Below are 21,491 nucleotides of genomic sequence, written 5' to 3' on the forward strand. Positions count from 1 at the left end.
TCACACAATAGCTCGAAGATCTTATTGATCCTTAAATAGGTCTTTAGAGATTATGAAACAGAATTAATGTTTGAATTACTAGGGCCCATAACATCACAAGAGATCTGTCTTCAGAACATAATCAAGTGCTAATTCTGTTACACTCTCCCCATAGATGGCTTGACACACTTGGAATTGAAGCCCAAGTTGTCAATTGATGCCTATACAATGGAGTAAAAAGCAAGTGAACAGGTGAAATAACATTAGATAAGGGCAGAAAACAACAGAAAACATCATACTCTCCCTGAAGACTAGGGCCATGTTTTATTCATTTTTGTGGTTCTGTTGTAGAACAATGTATGCCACACAGTAAGAATTTAATAAATGTGGGGCGCCTGGGTAGCTCAGCCGTTAAGCGTCTGCCTTCGGCTCAGGTCATGATCCCAGGGTCCTGGGATTGAGCCCCGCATCGGGCTCCCTGCTCCGCGTGAAGCCTGCTTCTCCCTCTCCTGCTTCCCCTGCTTGTGTTCCCTCTCTCACTGTCTCTCTCTCTCTGTCAAATAAATAAATAAAATCTAAAATAAATAAATAAATAAATGTTAGTTGACATAAAAAATAAATATTGAACCACAGTTATCTGTAAGTCTTGTTAGATTGGGAGCAGAAATCAAGTATCTAGGGAAAGCTATCTGGGTTTCCTTAATTTCCATTGCTTATATTTGCCCTGCATTTCCTATATTCTGACATTATTTCTTGGATATAATCAGAGCTATTTTACAGTAGCTAAAACAAGAGGTAAGTCACAGAACCTAAAACTCTTTTCCTTCAAATCTCTAGGACTCTTTGGACTCTATCAGTGGTTCTCAATGGGGGCAATTTTGCCCTCCAAGGTACACAGTATAACGTCTAGAGATATTTTTGTTTGTCCTAACTCGGATGATGTTACCAGCATCTAAAGAGGCCAGGGATGCTGCTAAATATCTTAGAATTCACAGAACAGTCTCCAGAACAAAATTATCTCGACCAAAATGTCAGCAGTGCCAAAATGAAGAAATCTTGGTCTACGTGCTTCCAAGGGGCTATCTCTTAGAAGCCCAAACAATTTCCATAAGGGCAACACACTTTCAGTGCTACAACCAACTGGATTAGTGGCAAATGGCTTATTGCCATTTGCAAGGTGAACTTGCTCTAAATTTGAGACTACTAACCAAATTGAAAGAAATTCTGGAGAAAGTGACAGATGGAAGTTACATCTGAGAACATCAAACACTGATGACAAATGCTACTTTATTTTAAAAATTAACTCCTAAAAACTTGAATTTAATATCGATTGAAAAAACACTTGTAAGTCATTTCTTGTACCATTTTTCTAGCCAGTGGGTGAATATATATATATGAAATAAAGCTTCACAGCACTATCCAATACAACTCTCTTATGATGATAGAAATGTTCTTTACCTGCATTATTCAGCATGTGGATACCCATATGTGGATATTAGCATTTGAAATGTAGCTAGTGAAAGTGAGGAATTTTTAATTTCATTTTATTTTTTTTAAGATTTTATTATTTATTTGAGAGAGAGAAAATACAAGCATCAGGGAGAGGCAGAGGGAGAGGGAGAAGCAGGCTCCCAGCTGAGCAAAGAGTCCCACTCGGGGTTTGATCCTAGGACCCCGGGATCTGATCTGAGCTGAAGGCAGACACTCAACTGACTGAGCTACCCAGGCATCCCGTGAATTTTTAATTCTAATTTTTTTTTTTAAGACAGAGAGGTGAGAGTACTGGGTATTTACCCCAAAGATACAAATGTAGGGATTCAAAGGGGTACGTGCACCCCGATGCTTATAGCAATGTCCACAATAGCCAAACTGTGGAAAGAGCCAAGGTGTCCATCAACAAATGAATGGATAAAGAAGATGTGGTATATATATACAATGGAATATTATTCAGCCATCAAAAGGAATGAAATCTTGCCATTTGCAACGACGTGGATGGAACTGGAGGGTATTATGCTGAGCAAAATAGGTCAATCAGAGAAAGACATGTATCATATGACCTCACTGATATGAGGAATTCTTAATCTCAAGAAACAAACTGACGGTTGCAGAGTGGTGGGGGGTGGGAGGGATGGGGTGGCTGGGTGATAGACATTGGGGAGGGTATGTGCTATGGTGAGCGCTGTGAATTGTGTAAGACTGCTGAATCACAGATCTGTACCTCTGAAGCAAATAATACATTATATGTTAAAAAAAAAAAGAAGAAGAAGAAGATAGCAGGAGGGGAAGAATGAAGGGGGGGAAATCGGAGGGGGAGACGAACCATGAGAGACGATGGACTCTGAAAAACAAACTGAGGATTCTAGAGGGGAGGGGGTGGGGGGATGGGTTAGCCTGGTGATGGGTATTAAAGAGGGCACGTTCTGCATGGAGCACTGGGTGTTATATGCAAACAATGAATCATGGAATACTACATCAAAAACTAATGATGTATTTATGGTGATTAACATAACATAAAAAAAAAAAGAGAGGTGAGAGAGGGGCAGAGGGAGAGGGAGAAAGAGAATCTTAAGCAGGCTCCACGCCCAGTGTGGAGCCTGACATGGGGCTCGATCTCACAATCCTGAGATCATGACCTGAGCCAAAATCAAAAGTTAGACACTTAATGGACTAAGCCACCCAGGTCCCCCTAATTTTAATTAATTTTAACTGATTTAAATTTAAATAGCCACAGGTAGCCTAGTGGGTTTTCTATTAGACAACACATAACAACATTTAAAAAAAATTGTAACTAAAGTCACTTTTAATAGATTCACATCTGAAAATATCTATAGGGTTATTTTGTTACACATTTTTAAAATTTAAAATCTATTTATTGACATGTAGTGAATTATTAGTTTCAGAGGTAGAGTTTAGTGATTCATCAGTTGCATATAACACCCAGTGCTCATTACATTACATGCCCTCCTTAATGCCCATCACCCAGTCACCCCATCCCACTACCCACCACCCCGCCAGCAACCCTCAGTTTGTTTTCGGTAGTTAAGAGCCCCTAATGGTTAGTCTCCCTCTCTGATTTCACCTTCTTTTATTTTTCCTTCCCTTCCCCTATGTTCATCTGTTTTGTTTCGTAAATTCCACAGATGAGTGAAGTCATATGGTATGTCTTCTCTGATTGACTTATTTCACTTAGCATAATACCCTCTAGTTCCATCGGCTTCATTGCAAATGGTAAGATTTCATTTTTTTGATGGCTGGGTAATATCTCACTACACACACACACACACACACACACCTTCTTTATCCATTCATCTGTCCAGGGACATCTGGGCTCTTTCCACAGTTTGGCTATTGTGGACATTGCTGCTAAAACACTGGAGTGCAGGTGCCCCTTTGAATCACTACGTTTGTATCCTTTGGGTAAATACCTAGTAGTGCAATTGCTGGGTCATAGGGTAGTTCTATTTTTAACTTTTTGAGGAACCTCCATACTGTTTTCCAGAGTGGCTGTACCAGTTTGCATTCCCACCAACAGTGCAGGAGGGTTCCCCTTTCTCCGCATCCTCTCCAACACCTGGTGTTTCCTGAGTTGTTAATTTTAGCCATTCTAACTGGTGTGAGATACTGGTATCTCATTTGATTTGTATGTCCCTGATGCGGACTGATGTTAAGCATTTTGAAAACATCTATTAGGATTAACTGTTTACTAATCATATGAAACTACAAAAGTTAATTGTTCTCTAACAATCTAATAATGTAGTACAGGCATTCTTAGACTAACAAACATCTTACTTAGAAGAGTCTTTGGATATAAAATTGCTGGGAAGGGAAACTTCTCTTTAGAGGTCCAAAGAGAAGTATTAGTACCTAAGCAACCTATTCTATGATGGTGATACACCTGAGGGTGTAAACTACAACAGGTAGCTTCTGTAATTGCATACTTGGAAAGGCACAGGGATCAGTAATTCTTTACAATTCTTTACAACAGATTTTCTGTCAGTTCTCAAATCTGTTTATCCTATGATATAGCTGTAGTAATTAAATGTTCAGTGAAATTATGGGTTAAACTGGCTTTTACAGTCTGGTCTTGAAATCTATTACAACATTGCTTCAGTGGAAAAATATTATAATCAACTAATAGGTTTTGTGAGAAAAAGCCAGTCACAAAGAAGAAACCAAAGGAAAAAAATAATTTAAAGGACAAAACAAACTTTTTGCTATATTATGGTAATCTGATATTCAATATTGGAAAGGCTATACTCATCTGGTAGGCATCAAAAGATGAAAATCACAACCAGGATACTGACATTGATATAGTCAAGATACAGAACAATTCCATCACCACAAGGATCCCTGTGTTGTCCGTTTTAGTCACCCCTTCCCCACAACCAACTCCTAGAAACTTAATCTATTCTCTATTTCTGTAATTCCATCATTTCAAAAATGTCATAGAAATAGAAGCACATGGTATTACTCTTTAGGGACTGGCTTTCTTTAACTCATCATAATTTCCTGGACAGTCCTCCAAGTCGTTTGCATGCACTGACAGTTGGTTCCTTTTTATTGCTGAGGAGTTAGTTGTCCATGGTATGATGTACCAACCACTAGCTGAAGGACATCTAGGCTGTTTCCAGTTTGGGACTCTTATAGGTAAAGCTGCTCTGAATACTCAAGCACAGGTTTTTGTATGAGCCTAAGTTTATAATTCTCTGGTATACACAAGAGTGTAATTGGGTTAAAATGGTAGTTGCATGTTGGATTTTATAAAAAACTGCCAAAGTGTCTTCAGAGTGGCTGTACCACTTTGCATTCCCCCCAGCAATGTATTATTGATCTAGTTTCTTCATATGCTCACCAGCATTTGATATTGTCACTATTTTTTTAAATTTTAGCTTTCTGATAGGTATGTAGTGATCTCCCTTGTGGCTTTGAGTTTTCTTAATAGCTAATGATGTTCAGCCTCTTTTCATGTGATTATTTAACATCTGTATATCCCCTTCAGTGAAATGATTCTTCATATCTTTTGCCCACTTTCTAACTGGACTGTTTGCATCTTACTCTTAAGTTTTGAGAATTTTTTATATATTATAGACACAGGCCTTTTGTTGGACATGTGGTTTGCACGTATTTTCTACCACTCTGTAGCTTATCTTTTTATCCACTTATCAGATTCCTTCATAGAGCAAACGTTTTTAATTTTGATGAAATCCAATTTATCAACTTTCCCTTTAATGGACTGTACTTTTGGTGACCAGCCTAAGAACTCTTTGACTAACTCTAGACACTGAAGATTTTTTCCTGCTTCCTCCTAAAAGTTTTATTATTTTGTTTTATATTTAAGTCCATTATCTATTTTGAGTTAATTTTGGTATAAGATGTTGAAATTTAGGTCAAGGTTTTTTTTTTTTTTTTTTGGCTTATGGATATCCACCTATTACAGCACTGTTTGTTGAACAACTATATACTTCCTCTACTGGATTGCTTCTGTATTGTTGTATTGTTGTCAAACTCAGCTGGACATACTTATGGGGGGGTTTTCTATTCTGTTCCATTGATGATGTTTCTCTCTCTCCTATAACAGCACAGTCCTGATTTTACTATATAAGTCTTACAGAGTAAATAGAGCTATAATATAAAGTCTTGAAATCAAGTAGATAGATTTCCTATGACTTTAGTCTTCTTTTTCATAATTGTTTTGGCTATCTAGTTCCTTTGTCTTGCCATATAAATTATAGAATAATCTTTTCTATGTCTACTAAAAATTTTGCTGAAATTTCAACAGGAATCGCATTAAACAAATAAATCTGGAAATGACCATCTTCACTATTTCTAGTTTTCAACCAATCCATGAACACGGTCTCTCCATTTATTTAGGTCTTCTTTGCTTTTTTTCATCAACATGCTATAATTCTCAGAATACTGATCCTGTATATATTTTGTTAGATTTATGCCTAAGTATGTACAAATTTTGTTAGATTTATGTTCACTTCCTTTTCTTTGAATCAACTAGAAATGGTACTGTATTTTAAATTTCAGTTTCTCTAGGTTTGTTCTTAATATTAAAAATGTGATTGATTTTTGTGTGTGCTCTTAAATTCTGCAATCTTGCTGATCTTGTTTTTATAGATTCTTTGGGATTTTCTACATAGTTATGACATCTATTAATAGCAAGAATTTTATTTCTTCCTTTACAATATGCATGTCTTTTATTTCATACTATGGTTTTAACAAAGGGCTTCAAAGCCAATCTTTTCCTCATTCTTTTGAGTAGTCTCTTTTTTACTTTTAAAGTTTCAGATACTACCAGATTCTGTTAAGACCACACACACACACACACACACAAAAACTTGGAGTAGCTGCCCCACAATTATTCTCTGAACAATAGGAAATAATTTTGGCGAGGTAAAGATACCAATATTTAAACTAAGTCTGGTTTTATTTAATCAAAGAACTGTACTTCCTGACAAGGACTTAGGTGTAATTTTAGCCGATGAACAACTTAAAAACTTAAGTCATAAACTGAAATTAAGTACATGGCTGATATAAACTCTTTCAACTGACCAGCTCGTCAGTTACAAAAACAAGCACTATGAAGATTAAGTTAAGCAGGCTTTATATTTCCTATAGCCTCCAGTTCCAGACTACATCTGTTTTCTTTGATACACAAAACCAGAGTTAAAATAGCTCCATTTATCACAGCATGATTGTAGGCAGACAAACCAGCCTGTCTGTTTCCAGATAGTGAAAGCAACCGTTATTAATCACAATTACAGGCCAAATCCTCTAAGAGAAATTGTATCAATATTCTCCCACCCCCCAGCCCTTCTACTCTCTAACTCAAAAATGGTACTGAGAATGTCACAACACTTCGTGAAGGTCAGTAAATAAAGATGACACTATCAGGTCAACTTGAGTTTTAAGTTCAGGATGCAAATTAAGGAAAAGCTTTTCTTCACATAAAAAGAAGTGATCTCTCAAAAGCTCTATCATTAGTTAAGTTTAGCAGGACAATTAAACCCATTCTATTTCAAATTTATATAGAAAGGTTTCTGTTTTATGAAACTATACTGAACAGCACAGGATATTTGACATTTATAAATTAGATAATTAGCTTTAAGCAGGAGGCATTTATGAAAATAGACATTTTTGTATAGCATATTTTGTAGCCAAGAGTGTGAATGATATTTCTCTTTTCATACAGATTATAATAGAACTTCCAATAGAATGAGACCAACTAAGATTACAACTGAAAATATGTTAGGACACTTGTTGTATCATATCCCTTGAATATATGAATGTATCCCTTTCATATAAACTGTAACGCTTTCTTCAGTGGTTAAGAATATAAACCAGAGGGGCGCCTGGGTGGCTCAGCTGGTTAAGTGACTGCCTTTGGCTCAGGTCATGATCCTGGAGTCCCTGGATTGAGTCCCGCATTGAGCTTCCTGCTCGGCAGGAGTCTGCTTCTCCCTCTGACCCTCCCCCTTCTCATGTGCTCTCCCTCTCTCTCCCATTCTCTCTCTCTCAAATAAATAAATAAAATCTTAAAAAAAAAAAAGAAAGAATATAAACCAGAGTTTCCATTTGGAGTTGTCTACTGCTATTTTTTTAAGCAGCTACTATATGCAAGGCACCTGAGATGTTTTACATACATTATCACATGTAATTCTTATAATAATATACAAGATGGGTACTATTATTCCTAATTTGCAGAAGAGAACACCAGCTCAGAGAAGTTATTTCCCTAAGGTCACACAGCCAGTTAAGTGCAAAAGCCAGGAGTCAAATAGAGATTTGATTCCAAAGTCTATGTCCTTTCCCCTCTGTTTATAAGCCTCAGGACCTTTTTTCAAAAAATTATTTTTAAGTTTTTATTTTACTATGTTATGTTAGTCACCATATATTACATTATTAGTTTTTGATGTAGTGTTCCATGATTCATTGTTTGCGTATAACACCCAGTGCTCCATGCAATACATACCCTCCTTAATACCCATCACCGGGCTAACCCATCCTTCCACCCCTCTCCCCTCTAGAACCCTCAGTTTGTTTCTCAGAGTTCATAGTCTCTCATGGTTCGTCTCCCCCTCCAACTTCCCCCCCTTCATTTTTCCCTTCCTACTGTGTTCTACTTTTTTTTTTTTTAACATATAATGTATTATTTGTTTCAGAGGTACAGGTCTGTGATTCAACAGTCTTACACAATTCACAGTGCTCACCATAGCACATACCCTCCCCAATGTCTATCACCCAGTCACCCATACCTCCCACCCTCCACCACTCCAGCAACCCTCAGTTTGTTTCCTAAGATTAAGAGTCTCCTATGGTTTGTCTCCCTCTTCATCTTGTTTCATTTTTCCCTCCCTTCCCCTATGATCCTCTGTCTTGTTTCTCAAATTCCTCATATCAGTGAGATCATATGATACTTGTCTTACTCTGATTGACTTATTTCGCTTAGCGTAATACCCTCTAGTTCCATCCATGTCGTTGCAAAGGGCAAGATTTCGGGGTTTTTAATGGCTGCATAATATTCCATTGTATATATATACCACTTCTTTATCCATTCATCTGTTGATGGACATTTTGGCTCTTTCCCTAGTTTGGCAATTGTGGACATTGCTGCTATAAACATTGAGGTGCGCGTACCCCTTTGGATCACTACATTTGTATCTTTGGGGTAAATATGCAGTAGTGCAATTGCTGGGTCATAGGGTAGCTCTATTTTCAACTTTTTGAGGAACCTCCATACTGTTTTCCAGAGTGGCTGCCCCAGCTTGCATTCCCACCAACAGTGTAGGAGGGTTCCCCTTTCTCCACATCCTCATAAACATCTGTCGTTTCCTGACTTGTTAATTTTAGCCATTCTGACTGGCGTGAGGTGGTATCTCATTGAGGTTTTGATTTGGATTTCCCTGATGCTGAGCGATGTTGAGGACTTTTTCATGTGTCTGTTGGCCATTTGGATGTCTTCTTTGGAAAAATGTCTGTTCATGTCTTCTGCCCATTTCTTGATTGGATTATTTGTTCTTTGGGTGTTGAGTTTGTAAGTTCTTTATAGATTTTGGGTACTAGCCCTTTATCTGATATGTCATTTGCAAATATCCTCTCCCATTCTGTCGGTTGTCTTTTGGTTTTGTTGACTGCTTCCTTTGCTGTGCAAAAGCTTTTTATCTTGATGAAATCCCAATAGTTCATTTTTGCCCTTGCTTCCCTTGCCTTTGGCGATGCTTCTAGGAAGAAGTTGCTGCGGCTGAGGTCGAAGAGGTTGCTGCCTGTGTTCTCCTCAAGGATTTTCATGGATTCCTGTCTCACATTGAGGTCTTTCATCCATTTTGAGTCCATTTTTGTGTGTGGTGTAAGGAAATGGTCCAGTTTCATTCTTCTGCATGTGGCTGTCCAATTTTCCCAATACCATTTGTTGACGAGACTGTCTTTTTTCCATTGGACATTCTTTTGTGCTTTGTTGAAGATGAGTTGACCATAGCATTGAGGGTCCATTTCTGGGCTCTCTATTCTGTTCCATTGATCTATGTCCCTGGAATTGTGATGCCACCAGCTTTGCTTTTCTTTTTCAACATTTCTCTGGCCTGTATGAGTTCTAGCAGTTTTGGAGTGGAGTCTTTGGGGTTTTCCACATAAAGTGTCATATCATCTGCAGAGAGTGAGAGTTTTACTTCTTCTTTGCCAATTTGGATGCCTTTTATTTCTGTTGTCTGATTGCTGAGGCTAGGACTTCTAGTACTGTGTTGGATAGCAGTGGTGATAGTGGACATCCCTGCCGTGTTCCTGACCTCAGGGGAAAAGCTCTCAGTTTTTCCCCATTGAGAATGATATTCACTGTGGGTTTTTCATAGATGGCTTTTATGACATTGAGATATGTTCCCTCTATCCCTACACTGTGAAGAGTTTTAATCAAGAAAGGATGCTGTACTTTGCCAAATGCTTTTTCTGCATCTATTGAGAGGATCATATGGTTCTTATTCTTTCTTTCATTAATGTATTGTATCACATTGATTGATTTGCAGATGTTGAACCAACCTTGCAGCCCAGAAATAAATCCCATTTGGTCATGGTGAATAATCCTTTCAATATACTGTTGGATTCTATTGGCTAGTATTTTGGTGAGAATTTTTGCATCCATGTTTATCAGGGATATTGGTCTGTAGTTCTCCTTTTTGATGGGGTCTTTGTCTGGTTTTGGGATCAAGGTAATGCTGACCTCATAAAAAATAAGTTCGGAAGTTTTCCTTCCATTTCTATTTTTTGGAACAGTTTCAGAAGAATAGGTATTAATTCTTCTTTAAATGTTTGACAGAATTCCCCTGGGAAGCCATCTGGCCCTGGGCTCGTTTGTTGGAAGATTTTTGATTACTGCTTCCATTTCCTTGCTGGTTATGTGTCTGTTCAGGTTTTCTATTTCTTCCTGTTTCAGTTTTGGTAGTTTATACTTCTCTAGGAATGCATGCATTTCTTCCAGATTGTCTAACTTGCTGGCATTTAATTAATCATAACATGTTCTTATAATTTTATTTCTTTGGTGTTGGTTGTGATGTCTCCTCTTTCACTCATGATTTTATTTATTTGGGTCATTTCTCTTTTCTTTCTGATAAGTCTGGCCAGGGGTTTATCAATTCTATTAATTCTTTCAAAGAACCAGCTCCTAGTTTCATTGATCTGTTCTACTGTTCTTTTGGTTTCTTTTCATTTATTTCTGCACTGATCTTTATTATTTCTCTTCTCCTGCTGGGTTTAGGCTTTATTTGCTATTCTTTCTCCAGCTCCTTTAGATGTAGGGTTAGGTTGTGTATTTGAGACCTTTCTTGTTTCTTGAGAAAGGCTTGTATTGCTAATATACTTTCCTCTTAGGACCGCCTTTGCTGCATCCCAAGATTTTGAACAGTTGTGTTTTCATTTTCATTTGTTTCCATGAATTTTTTTTTAATTCTTCTTTAATTTCCTAGTTGACCCATTCATTCTTTAGTAGGATGCTCTTTAGCCTCCATGTGTTTGAGTTCTTTCCGACTTTCCTCTTGTGACTGAGTTCTAGTTTCAAAGCACTGTGGTCTAGAAATATGCAGGGAATGATCCCAATCTTTTGATACCGGTTGAGACCTGATTCGTGATCTAGGATGTGATCTCTTCTGGAGAATGTTCCATGGGCACTAGAGAAGAATGTGTATTCTGTTACTTTGGGATGGAATGTTCTGAATATATCTGTGAAGTCCATTTGGTCCAGTGTGTCATTTAAAGCCTTTATTTCCTTTTTGCTCCTTTGCTTAGATGATCTGTCCATTTCAGTAAGGGGGGGGGTGTTAAAGTCCGCTATTATTATTGTATTGTTGTCAATGTGTTTCTTTGATTTTGTTATTAATTGGCTTATATAATTGGCTGCTCCCATGTTAGCAGCATAGCTATTTACAATTGTTAGACCTTCTTGTTGGATAGACCCTTTAAGTAGGATATAGTGCCCTTCCTCATCTCTTATTATAGTTTTTGGTTTAAAATCCAATTTGTCTGATATAAGGATTGCCACCCCAGCTTTCTTTTGATGTCCATTAGCATGGTAAATGGTTTTCCACCCCCTCACTTTCAATCTGGAGGTGTCTTTGGGTCTAAAATGAGTCTCTTGCAGGCAGCATATTGATGGGTCTTGTTTTTTTTTAATCCAATCTGATACCCTGTGTCTTTTGATTGGGGCATTTAGCCCATTTACGTTCAGGGTAACTACTGAAAGATATGAATTACCATTGTATTACCTGTAAGTGACTGTTACTGTATATTGTCTCTATTCCTTTCTGGTCTATGTTACTTTTAGGCTCTCTGCTTAGAGGACCCCTTTTAATATTTCTTGTAGGGCTGGTTTGGTGTTTGCAAATTCTTTTAGTTTTTGTTTGTCCTGGAAGCTTTTTAACTCTCCTTCTATTTTCAGTGACAGCTTAGCTGGATATAGTATTCCTGGCTGCATATTTTTCTCATTTAGTGCTCTGAATATATCATGCCAGTCCTTTCTGGCCTGCCAGGTCTCTGTGGATAGGTCTGCTGCCAATCTAATGTTTCTACCTTTGTCGGTTACAGACCTCTTGTCCTGAGCTGCTTTCAGGATTTTCTCTGTCTCTGAGACTTGTAAGTTTTACTATTAGATGTCAGGGTGCTGACCTATTTTTATTGATTTTGAGTGGGGTTCTCTGTGCCTCCTGGATTTTGATGCCTGTTTCCTTTCCTGAATTAGGGAAGTTCCCTGCTATAATTTGCTCCAATATACCTTCTGCCCCCCTCTCTCATTCCTCTTCTGGGATCCCAATTATTCTAATATTGTTTCATCTTATGGTATCACTTATCTCTTGAATTCTCCCTTCGTGATCCAGTAGTCGTTTATCTTTTTCTCAGCTTCTTTATTCTCCATCATTTGGTCTTCTATATCACTAATCCTCTCTTCTGCCTCATTTATCCTAGCAGTTAGAGCCTCCATTTTTATTGCACCTCATTAATAGCTTTTTATTTTGACTTGGTTAGATTTTAGTTCTTTTATTTCTCTGGAAAGGGATTCTCTAGTATCTTCCATGCTTTTTTCAAGCCCAGCTAGTATCTTTATAATCGCCATTCGACATCTTATATCTGTATTGATTAGGTCCCTGGCAGTCAGTATTGCCTCTTGTTCTTTTTTTTGAGGTCAGTTTTTCCATCTTGGCATTTTGTCCAGAGGAGAACAGATGAATGAGACAACAAAATGCTAAAAGGGTAACAAAGACCCCAGAAAAATACACACTAAACAAATCAGAAGAGACCCGAAACTGGGGGGAAAAGAAAGGGAGAAAAAAAAAAAAAGAATATGACTCAGGCTGGTGAAGAGATCAGAGCCACACACTAGATTTTGGGCATATTTTGGTCTGTTAGAAGAAACTGCCTCCCAAAATTTTAAAGAAAGAAAAACTTATATATGTACAAAATAAGTGTAAATACAATGAAGGGATGGAATATGATTGTAAAGATGAAAATTATAAAAGATTTTATAAAAGGAATTGATAAGAAGTTGGTTGAAAAGAGAAAGAAGAAACATTAAAAAAGAAAAAAAAAAGGGAGAGAATGTGATCAGGCAGGAGACCAGAACAAAGCTATACCCTAGAGATTTAGAGTATATTTTGGTCTGTTAGAAGAAACTGTATCCCAAAATTTTAAAGAGAGAAAAACATATATATATATATATATATATATATATATATATATATATACACAAAAAAAATAAGGTTAACTACAATGAAGGGATAGAATATGACTCTAAAAATGAAAATTAAAAAAATTTTTTAAAAAGGAATTGATGTTGGTTTAAAAAGGGAAAAAGAAAAATTTAAAAAATAGAAAAAAAAGAAAAAATAAAGAAAATTTAAAAAATTAACTTTGAAAGACTAAAGAATCATGGGGAAAAAAGCCATGAATTCTATGTGCTGTATTCCCCTAGCGCTGGAATTCTGCCATTCTCATTAATCGGTAAACTTGGTCTTGGCTGGCTGTTCTTGCTAATCTTCTGTGGCCATGGTTCCCAAATGTCTTTGCCGGAGGTGGAACTGCCCCGCCCTTGTCAGGGACCAGGCTAAGTAATCTGCTCGGGTTTGCTCTCACGAGCTTTTGTTCCCTGAAAGCTTTCCATACAGCTTTAGAGGACAAGGAAGAAAATGGCGACCTCCCAATCTCCGCCCCAGAGGAGCTGAGAACTCGGGGCCCCACTCCTCAGTGAGCCCCTAGAGAAAAGCAATCAATCACTCCTGTCTCCCCAGTCTCCAGCCGCACTCCGTGCTCACCCAGCCTGTGACCAAGCATTTTTTCTCTGGCATGTGACCCTGTTTGGAGTCTCCAAATCCAGCAGATTCCTTCAGTGCATTCCCATGCCGCTCCTCCCAGGGGAGGAAGGGAGTGTCCCCAGATCTGCTGCTTGTTGCCCCCCCCCCCCCCCCCGCTGGAAGAGTAGTGGCCCGACTGTGCCACAGATTATGGTTTATGGCTACCCCGAGCTGAGAGCCCACTCCTCGACTCTGTCTTTGCAGCAGGCTTCCCCACTCCAATACCTGGGATCTCTGCCACTCTCAGGCACCCCCGGTCTTTCTGTGACCCCCTGAGGGTCCTGAGACCACACTGTCCCGGCGAGGGTTCCACCTCCCGCTTAGCCACTGGAGTGATGTCCCTCGGCGGAGCCGACTTCTAAAAGTTCCGATTTTGTGCTCCACGGCTCTATCACTTGCCAGAAGCGGCCAAAGGAGGCCCCCTCCCCCGCCGTCTATCCTCCCGAATATCGCCTCGGATTCGCTTCTCCGCACATCCTACCTTCCAGAAAAGTGGTCGCTTTTCTGTTCAGATAGTTGCTGCTATTCTTTTCTTCGATCTTCTGTTGAGTTTGCAGGTGTTCAGAATGGTTTGATACCTATCTAGCTGAATTCCTGGGACCAGACAAAATTTAGTTTTACTCTTCCTCTGCTACCTTCCTCCTCCTCCGCCTCTCAACCTTTTAGTTGCTTTAAGACAAAGTTTGAATGGAACCTTACGTACACAACGCATCTATGGAAGAACACTAAAATGTCTGCTGTTATGCAGTTGTAGAGAAATGCATGTTATTTCACCCCACTTTTCTACTGAATAACTGGCTCTGCTAATACACTTTCTCAGAAATATTATGGAATGGGGCGCCTGGGTGGCTCATTCATTAACCGTCTGCCTTCAGCTCAGGTCATGATCCCAGAGTCCTGGGATCGAGCCCCGCCATCAGGCTCCCTGCTCAGCAGGAAGCCTGCTTCTCCCTCTCCCACTCCCCTTGCTTGTGTTTCCTCTCTCGCTGTGTCTCTCTGTCAAATAAATAAAATCTTTAAAAAAAAATATTATGGAATAAACTGAGCCTTTTCATGATTAAACATGACCCTATATTCAAACAAGGCCTGACCCTTAAATGTTTGAAACTAAACTAACAGTGAGACTACAGCCATTTTAATATGAAAGATTCAGAGCTCTCTGAGAATTTGCAAAACTGCCCCAAATTCTGTGAGTACTGAGGCACTTATCCATTCACTTAACATATTCACTGAGCATCTACTATACAGAAGAGCCAGTAGTCACTGCTCTCAGCACTGGGAAACACAGTGACGAACAAGATAAAGTCGGTAACCTTACTGAACTTATTCAAATGAGGAACACAGAAACTAAACAAGAGAACAGGGAAGATACCTCTAAGAAGGTGACATTTTTTTTTTTAATGATTTTATTTATTTGACAGAGACAGATACAGCGAGAGAGGGAACACAAGCAGGGGGAGTGAGAGAGGGAGAAGCAGGCTTCCCGCGGCACAGGGAGCCCGATGCAGGGCTCAATCCCAGGACCCTGGGATCATGACCTGAGCCGAAGGCAGACGCTTAATGACTGAGCTACCCAGGCGCCCCAGAAGGTGACATTTTTATCAGAGAACTAAATGATGGGGAAAGTGAGCCATGAAAATATCTGGGGGAAAAACAATTGAAGAAAGAACATCAGAAAAAGAAGAAACAGCAAAGGCCTTGCAGGGGAAAGGGGGTTGGTATGTCTGAAGAACAGCCAAGAAAGCCAATGTAAGAAAGTAGTAAGAGATGCAGATGGAGAGAAAGACACATGTATATCCTTGAAGGTCCTGATAAAGAGTTTGGATTTTATTTTGAGTGTGAGGAGAAAACACTGAGTTTTGGAAAAAGATTCCTCTGGCAGCAACAGAAATGACGGTAGGGGAGCACGAGTGGAAGTAGACAGACCAGTTAAGATGCTACTGCAGCAGTCTCAGGAAGAAATAGTGATTTGAACTAGAATGTCGTGGTGGTGATGCTTTCTGGTAGATGAGAATCATCAGCATATCTTTAAGTCCTGGGACTGAGGTAATCACCTGGACTGAACACAAAACAAACTGGCTCAGGGCAGAGTCCTGGAGGATACTCCAATATTTAGTAGTTTAGAAGAGGGCAAGGTGGCAAGGGAAAGCATCTTCATTTTACCAGCACAAAGGAAATATACTTTGTATTTAGGCCTACCTAGTATCTTTTCCTAAGCAGTAGAGGAAACCAGGTAGTTTAGAGTTTTTTCTATGCAGTTTTAATTTTTGAGCACACAGAAAATAAAAATATGAGAAATATGATAGAAATAAAAGATTTCTATTTAAATGAGGCAGAATCTCTTAAAGTAATATGTAATCAAACCTAGCTAAATTCAAGTTCAAGCCAATAATTTTGAAAAATAAATCATTTCATCAAACTTGGGAATCTTTAACAAATGAAGACCTATAGGCCTAGACCTTGAAAATGCACATAAATTACAAAAGTTTTATTGTAACATGATCTGACCTATATTTGTTTGTTACCTGTTACCTGACAACGTGTTAAAACCTACAATCAGGAAGTATAAAAACAACCAGAAAATCCAACTGATTTACATGCAAGAGCTGAGAAAATGAAATGTCTATGATGTGGAAATTAAAATGTTGACTCATTTCTATTTTAACATCTAAAGCATGGCAAGTAATTAACTTAGTGTCTAAATTAGAGAAATAGAAGAAAAACAGTAATGTTTAATATTTCTTCTGTTGGTTACTACCACAACCTAGGCTATCTCAATGACAGACACACAAACTCTCAAGAAATATCTGGTACCCTCCAATTACGTACTGTTGTTCTCCACAGCACTTTATCAAACCAATTATTTTTAATAGTAGGAATATTAGAAATTCTACCTCCGTGGTGATGCGACAGGCTCCCTCCATTAGCAAGGATTTCTTCTCTAGCAGCTGCCTGTATTTGGAAACAACACAACAAATAGTTGCTACTTAGGTTTCACTTTGAAGCGAAAGAGTAAGACTAAGACCCAGCTCCCAAAGGAGGCAGGTACTTCCTGGCTTAAATTAACAAACTGGATGCCTAATTTTCCTTTCTCTTGGCTTAACTACAGTTAAGAAAACTTAAAATATGCAGCCTAGCTTTATACGTTTTTTCCTAGCGAATGGTCACAATGTCTGCAATAGTCACTTCAAGATTCTAGAAAAGAAAAAGAAGACAAAATGATCAATTCAGCAGCACTACATTGTTAATAATTTTGTGAAGACAGTCAAGTCCTACTCTGACATAAGCATCTCACTGTACCAACAAGTGTTAGTAACTCACATTTATTTTAACTGCTTATTTTCTGTCTACAAAAGTACACTAAGCAATTTACCTGTAGTAACTCATTTATTTTCTGCTATAGCCTTATGGAATAACTACAATTAACCGCATTTCACAAAGAAAATGAGGCTTAGATGGTTAAATTACTCACCAAATATCATAAAGTGGGCATCAGACTCAAAATTAGTTGCAAAGCTATCAGAGATCAAACAGAAAAGCCCTTATGGAGAACATTTCTTAGGTCAATATCCTGGGACAAATTACTGTCAGACCTACGGACATTTAAGCACAAAAAAACCCGCTTGTTTTCTCCTCCTAATATGTTCGGCCCTGATTAGCCTCCTTATAGAGCACTAAGTGTAGAAAAATAAACACTTGAAGCAAAACAGAGAATGACTAAAGTGGAGAGTGAAAAAAGGGGAACAGAAGGAGAATTATATTCAATTCATGAGTATATACCAGCCATGAGGTGAAATATCTACAGTGCCTAGAACCTCTCAGATTTACTCAGGTGTGTATAAACTATCAGGAGTTAGGCCAGGGTAGAGGAGGGCCCAGGCAGGACAGATGGACCATATCTCATTGCAAAGTAACTTGTATGAACCCTCATCATTTAGGATTTAGGGTTTTTCAAATGAATCAAAAAAAAATTCTAGCATTATAGCTTCTAACGAATTATTTTAAATAAGATTATTTTACATTTAATAAATTATTACATTACTTAAACAAGTAATTTTAAATAAAGCAATAACTACTTGAAATTAGTAGTGCTTTAAAAATGGCGGTTTGGATTGGGGAAAAAGGAATAATTTCACTCTTGTAGGATAGTACAGGGACGGGACCTTTGAGGAGCCAGAGGGCAATCAAAACACTGAAAGGCTAAGCTGACAGAAAAGTACTCAAACTTTTGAGGGTGATAAATATGTTCATTATTTTGATTGGGGTGATATTTTCACAGGTGTAAACACATGCAAAACTCACCAAATTGTACACTCCAAATATGTGCAGTTTCCTGTATTTCAATTATACTTCAAAAAAGTTGTTAAAAAAAAAAAATAAAGGAGGCATAGGAGGGAGCCAACCAAACCTTGTCTATGGTTTGTGTCTACAAGTGTGCCACTGAAAATCACTGCATGGTACTACCTTTGGCTGGCATGCAATAACACTAAGACACTAGGCTTTAACACTAGTTTAAACACTAGCACATGTGAGGTTTAACCAAACCTGTCTCCTCCCAGCTCCTCCATAGTCTAGTCTGTCCTTCAACTCTAGGCATACTTGTAATGAAAATTGGAATCTTAAGGCCATTCAAGGAATGTTAACAGAAACTGGCAGCAAATGAGCCTCAATGGCCTGTGTATAGCTAGAGCAAACAGAAAATTAGAAACCTAGAATGAGGATATTACAGCAACAAACAGCAAGAACGGCAGGGCTGCTGACTGCAACTGCAGCCACCACTGGCAAATGGGTGAACTGCCAAAGTGATCCCAAGGATGCCTACAGTCCTTTGTTATTTAATTTAATCAGGTTTTATATACTGTAAATAACAACCAAAGAATCACAGGCTACAGAATAATTTCAGAATATTAATTCTAATGTCTCTAGAGAATATTAATTTTAGACTCACAAGTCACTATACAACTCAGTGTGCCAAATATGCTTCTCATTTCTATGAACTACCAACCAAGTAAGTCATTGAATGATTAAAGAGAGTCAAACTAAAATTCATAAATTGATAGGAAAGTTTATTTAAAAAAGAATGTAAGAGTATACTCATATATGCAAAATTACCTCTGTTTGTTCAAACACAGTCAGTGGGTCACTTATTCCCCTGTAGTTAAAGGCAAAGTAGAAATAGATACATGCACCTGCATCATAAATCTGCGTCACCCTAAAAAACAAACAGACAATTTCCACAAGGCTTTAAGTTAAATGAAATCAGATTTAACATCTAGAAATGTAAAGGTAAAATCATTTAATCTGTTTAAGCCATAATCTCATTCTCTATCCAGACTCTTAACAACATGGAAGGAATGGAGATTGGCTGAAGGAAATACAGGAACTACTTGTACTATTTTTAACAACTTTTTTTTGGTAAGTCTGGATTATTAGCCAAAGAATTTAAAAAATTAAAAACAGTGTAAATGTTTCTCCAATTGGCCTGAAATAAACAAAAACCCCACCTCCTCAGAAGAGATTGGTTTTGTTTTGTTTTGTTACAAAGTATAGGGAAGTTAAAGAAGTCCCCAGACAGACTAGATGGGACTTGGTGATCCATTATAAGCCTTTTATTACTTCCTCAAAGTCAAGAGAAATAGGCATGAGAACTTAAACCTCGGAAACAAGAAAAATGCTCAAATACCAAAAATGAGCAGGCTGGGTAAAATACAGCATCTTCACTAACTTCATATTAATAATTATTAAGAACTTTTGAAACAAATTGGATGATCAGACCAAATGCAGTGACATGGCTTTAAAATACTGTCCCTGAAGGTTTTATTCTCTGGGCCCCATTTGTGCGCACGTTGTATGTGTGTTTACAAAAAGATACCCAGTTTTACATTAGATTATTAAATCATACGTATGATATATATCTGGGCTTTCAAAATGCAATTAGGCGAAGCATGTAAAAGAGGGCTAAGATAATCACAGTCAGATCTGAGTGCAATTTACAGAGGTTCCTACAAAGAATTTAATTTAACAGAAGGACCAAATACAGAGGAAATACTCTTTTTACTACGACAATACAAACAGAATCTAATCTAAAATTTTAATGGCCTTTTAGGCCAAATGTTAGGTGCCTCAGAACAGAAGAAATTAACTGTTTAACAATGCTACTGTCAATTTGCCAGCTGTGTGTTTCTTCTAGTGTTAATTCACACTCATAAAAAAGATCCCTTGAATGTTTACATTTTAAGTACCAGATTTACAAAGTTTAAGAAAAATTGGAGAACCATTTTAACTATGAGGGTACTATCATTTAGGAATAACCAAATTTAAATAAACTGAAAGGATACCTGAATGAAATGAGTTTATAGCAATTAGTAAAATATGTATCACTCATATTTGAATCAATATCAATAAATAGAAAATGCAACTAAATACTAATAGAGCATTGCTACCTTCCAACAAATCTAGGATCTATACCAAAGAGTTGTTTTTAATAGATAAGCAGTCTTCTAAAAGTTTCACTGATCAGTAACTCAAAGACAAAGCAAAAATAATAGTATAAATAATAAAAAAAAACATTTTTTGGAAAACCTCATTTTCGATTTACTTCAGAAACTGACTCATCTACACCTCTTAATAGATTGATTCTATCATTTAAGACAAACACCAATCTCTTCCAAAATCATCTCGACAAGTGACAGCATGCCTGCCAAAGTCATTATATTATTCTTTAATTTCTAAAAAGTTTTTGGAGTTTTTTTCTTACGTTAGACTCACTGGCCAGGAATTCCTTCCTATAAACCTTCAGAAAATTTTGGGTTAGAATTTCTATTCCAGTATACAAAGTACATTTTAACAGAGAGAAGTGAAATAAATGAACTCAATAAATGCACCCTACAGCTAAGTTATTTCCCTTGTGATCTTTGATTTCCTTGAGAGCTATAATTATTTCAAGTTAATTTTGGAATAACTTTTTAAAAAAACTCGTTTAAAAAGTGTATCTCACACACTCAACATTTACATTCAACACACAATAGCCTCGTTGGCCACACTATTAAGCAGCTCAAATCAAACTAAACTAAAATCAAATTCTGGTTAAATGTTAGTTTTATCAAGTAGTATGAGATATAAGAACTACATTTAAAACTCCTTACCAAAGCCATTCAAATAACTAGACTGCACATTCTAAATTTTGGTTTTATAAAATGGTCACAGAAGCTGAGCATATAGGCTTTTATCAGAAAAATTCTCGGGCGCCTGGGTGGCTCAGTCGGTTAAGCGACTGCCTTCGGCTCAGGTCATGATCCTGGAGTCCCGGGATCGAGTCCTGCATCGCCTGCTTCTCCCTCTAACTCTCCCCCCTCTCATGTACTCTCTCTCTCTCTCTCTCATTCTCACTCTCTCAAAATAAATAAATCTTTAAAAAAAATTCTTTAAAAAATAACTACTTAATAAATGACATATGTCAAATTTAGTTTACCTACAACACATAATAAAGAACCTTAGTTCTTTTGAGTTCCAAGACTTGTGCTATTACGGTAGGTGTCTGAGGCAGAATATTTTACTTTGCAATACCTTTCAGTAAGTAGTGGTTTGTCACAATGATATTCTCATAATGGAAGGGGAGAAGTCTCGAGAGATAAATAGGGAGGTGGGGAAGAAGGAGGAAGAGGGGATAAAATCTATTAA

General features: G+C 37.7%; 1 protein-coding gene across 1 annotated transcript in view; it reads right to left on the reverse strand.

Moving 5' to 3' along the window:
- AGPS (alkylglycerone phosphate synthase) overlaps positions 1–21,491 on the reverse strand; it is a 147,651-nt gene that overhangs the window by 10,505 nt on the left and 115,655 nt on the right. Inside the window, exons 18-19 of the mRNA XM_028123497.2 lie at positions 18,924–19,023; positions 16,706–16,763 (exon numbers count right to left, since the gene is read on the reverse strand). Coding sequence (XP_027979298.2) covers positions 16,706–16,763; positions 18,924–19,023 — 158 coding nt within the window. The remainder of the gene's footprint in view (positions 1–16,705; positions 16,764–18,923; positions 19,024–21,491) is intronic.

The sequence above is a fragment of the Eumetopias jubatus genome, unplaced genomic scaffold (assembly GCF_037043125.1).
Source record: "Eumetopias jubatus isolate StellerSeaLion01/CBP00866 unplaced genomic scaffold, mEumJub1_p1.0 scaffold_3, whole genome shotgun sequence".
Taxonomy (NCBI): domain Eukaryota; kingdom Metazoa; phylum Chordata; class Mammalia; order Carnivora; family Otariidae; genus Eumetopias; species Eumetopias jubatus.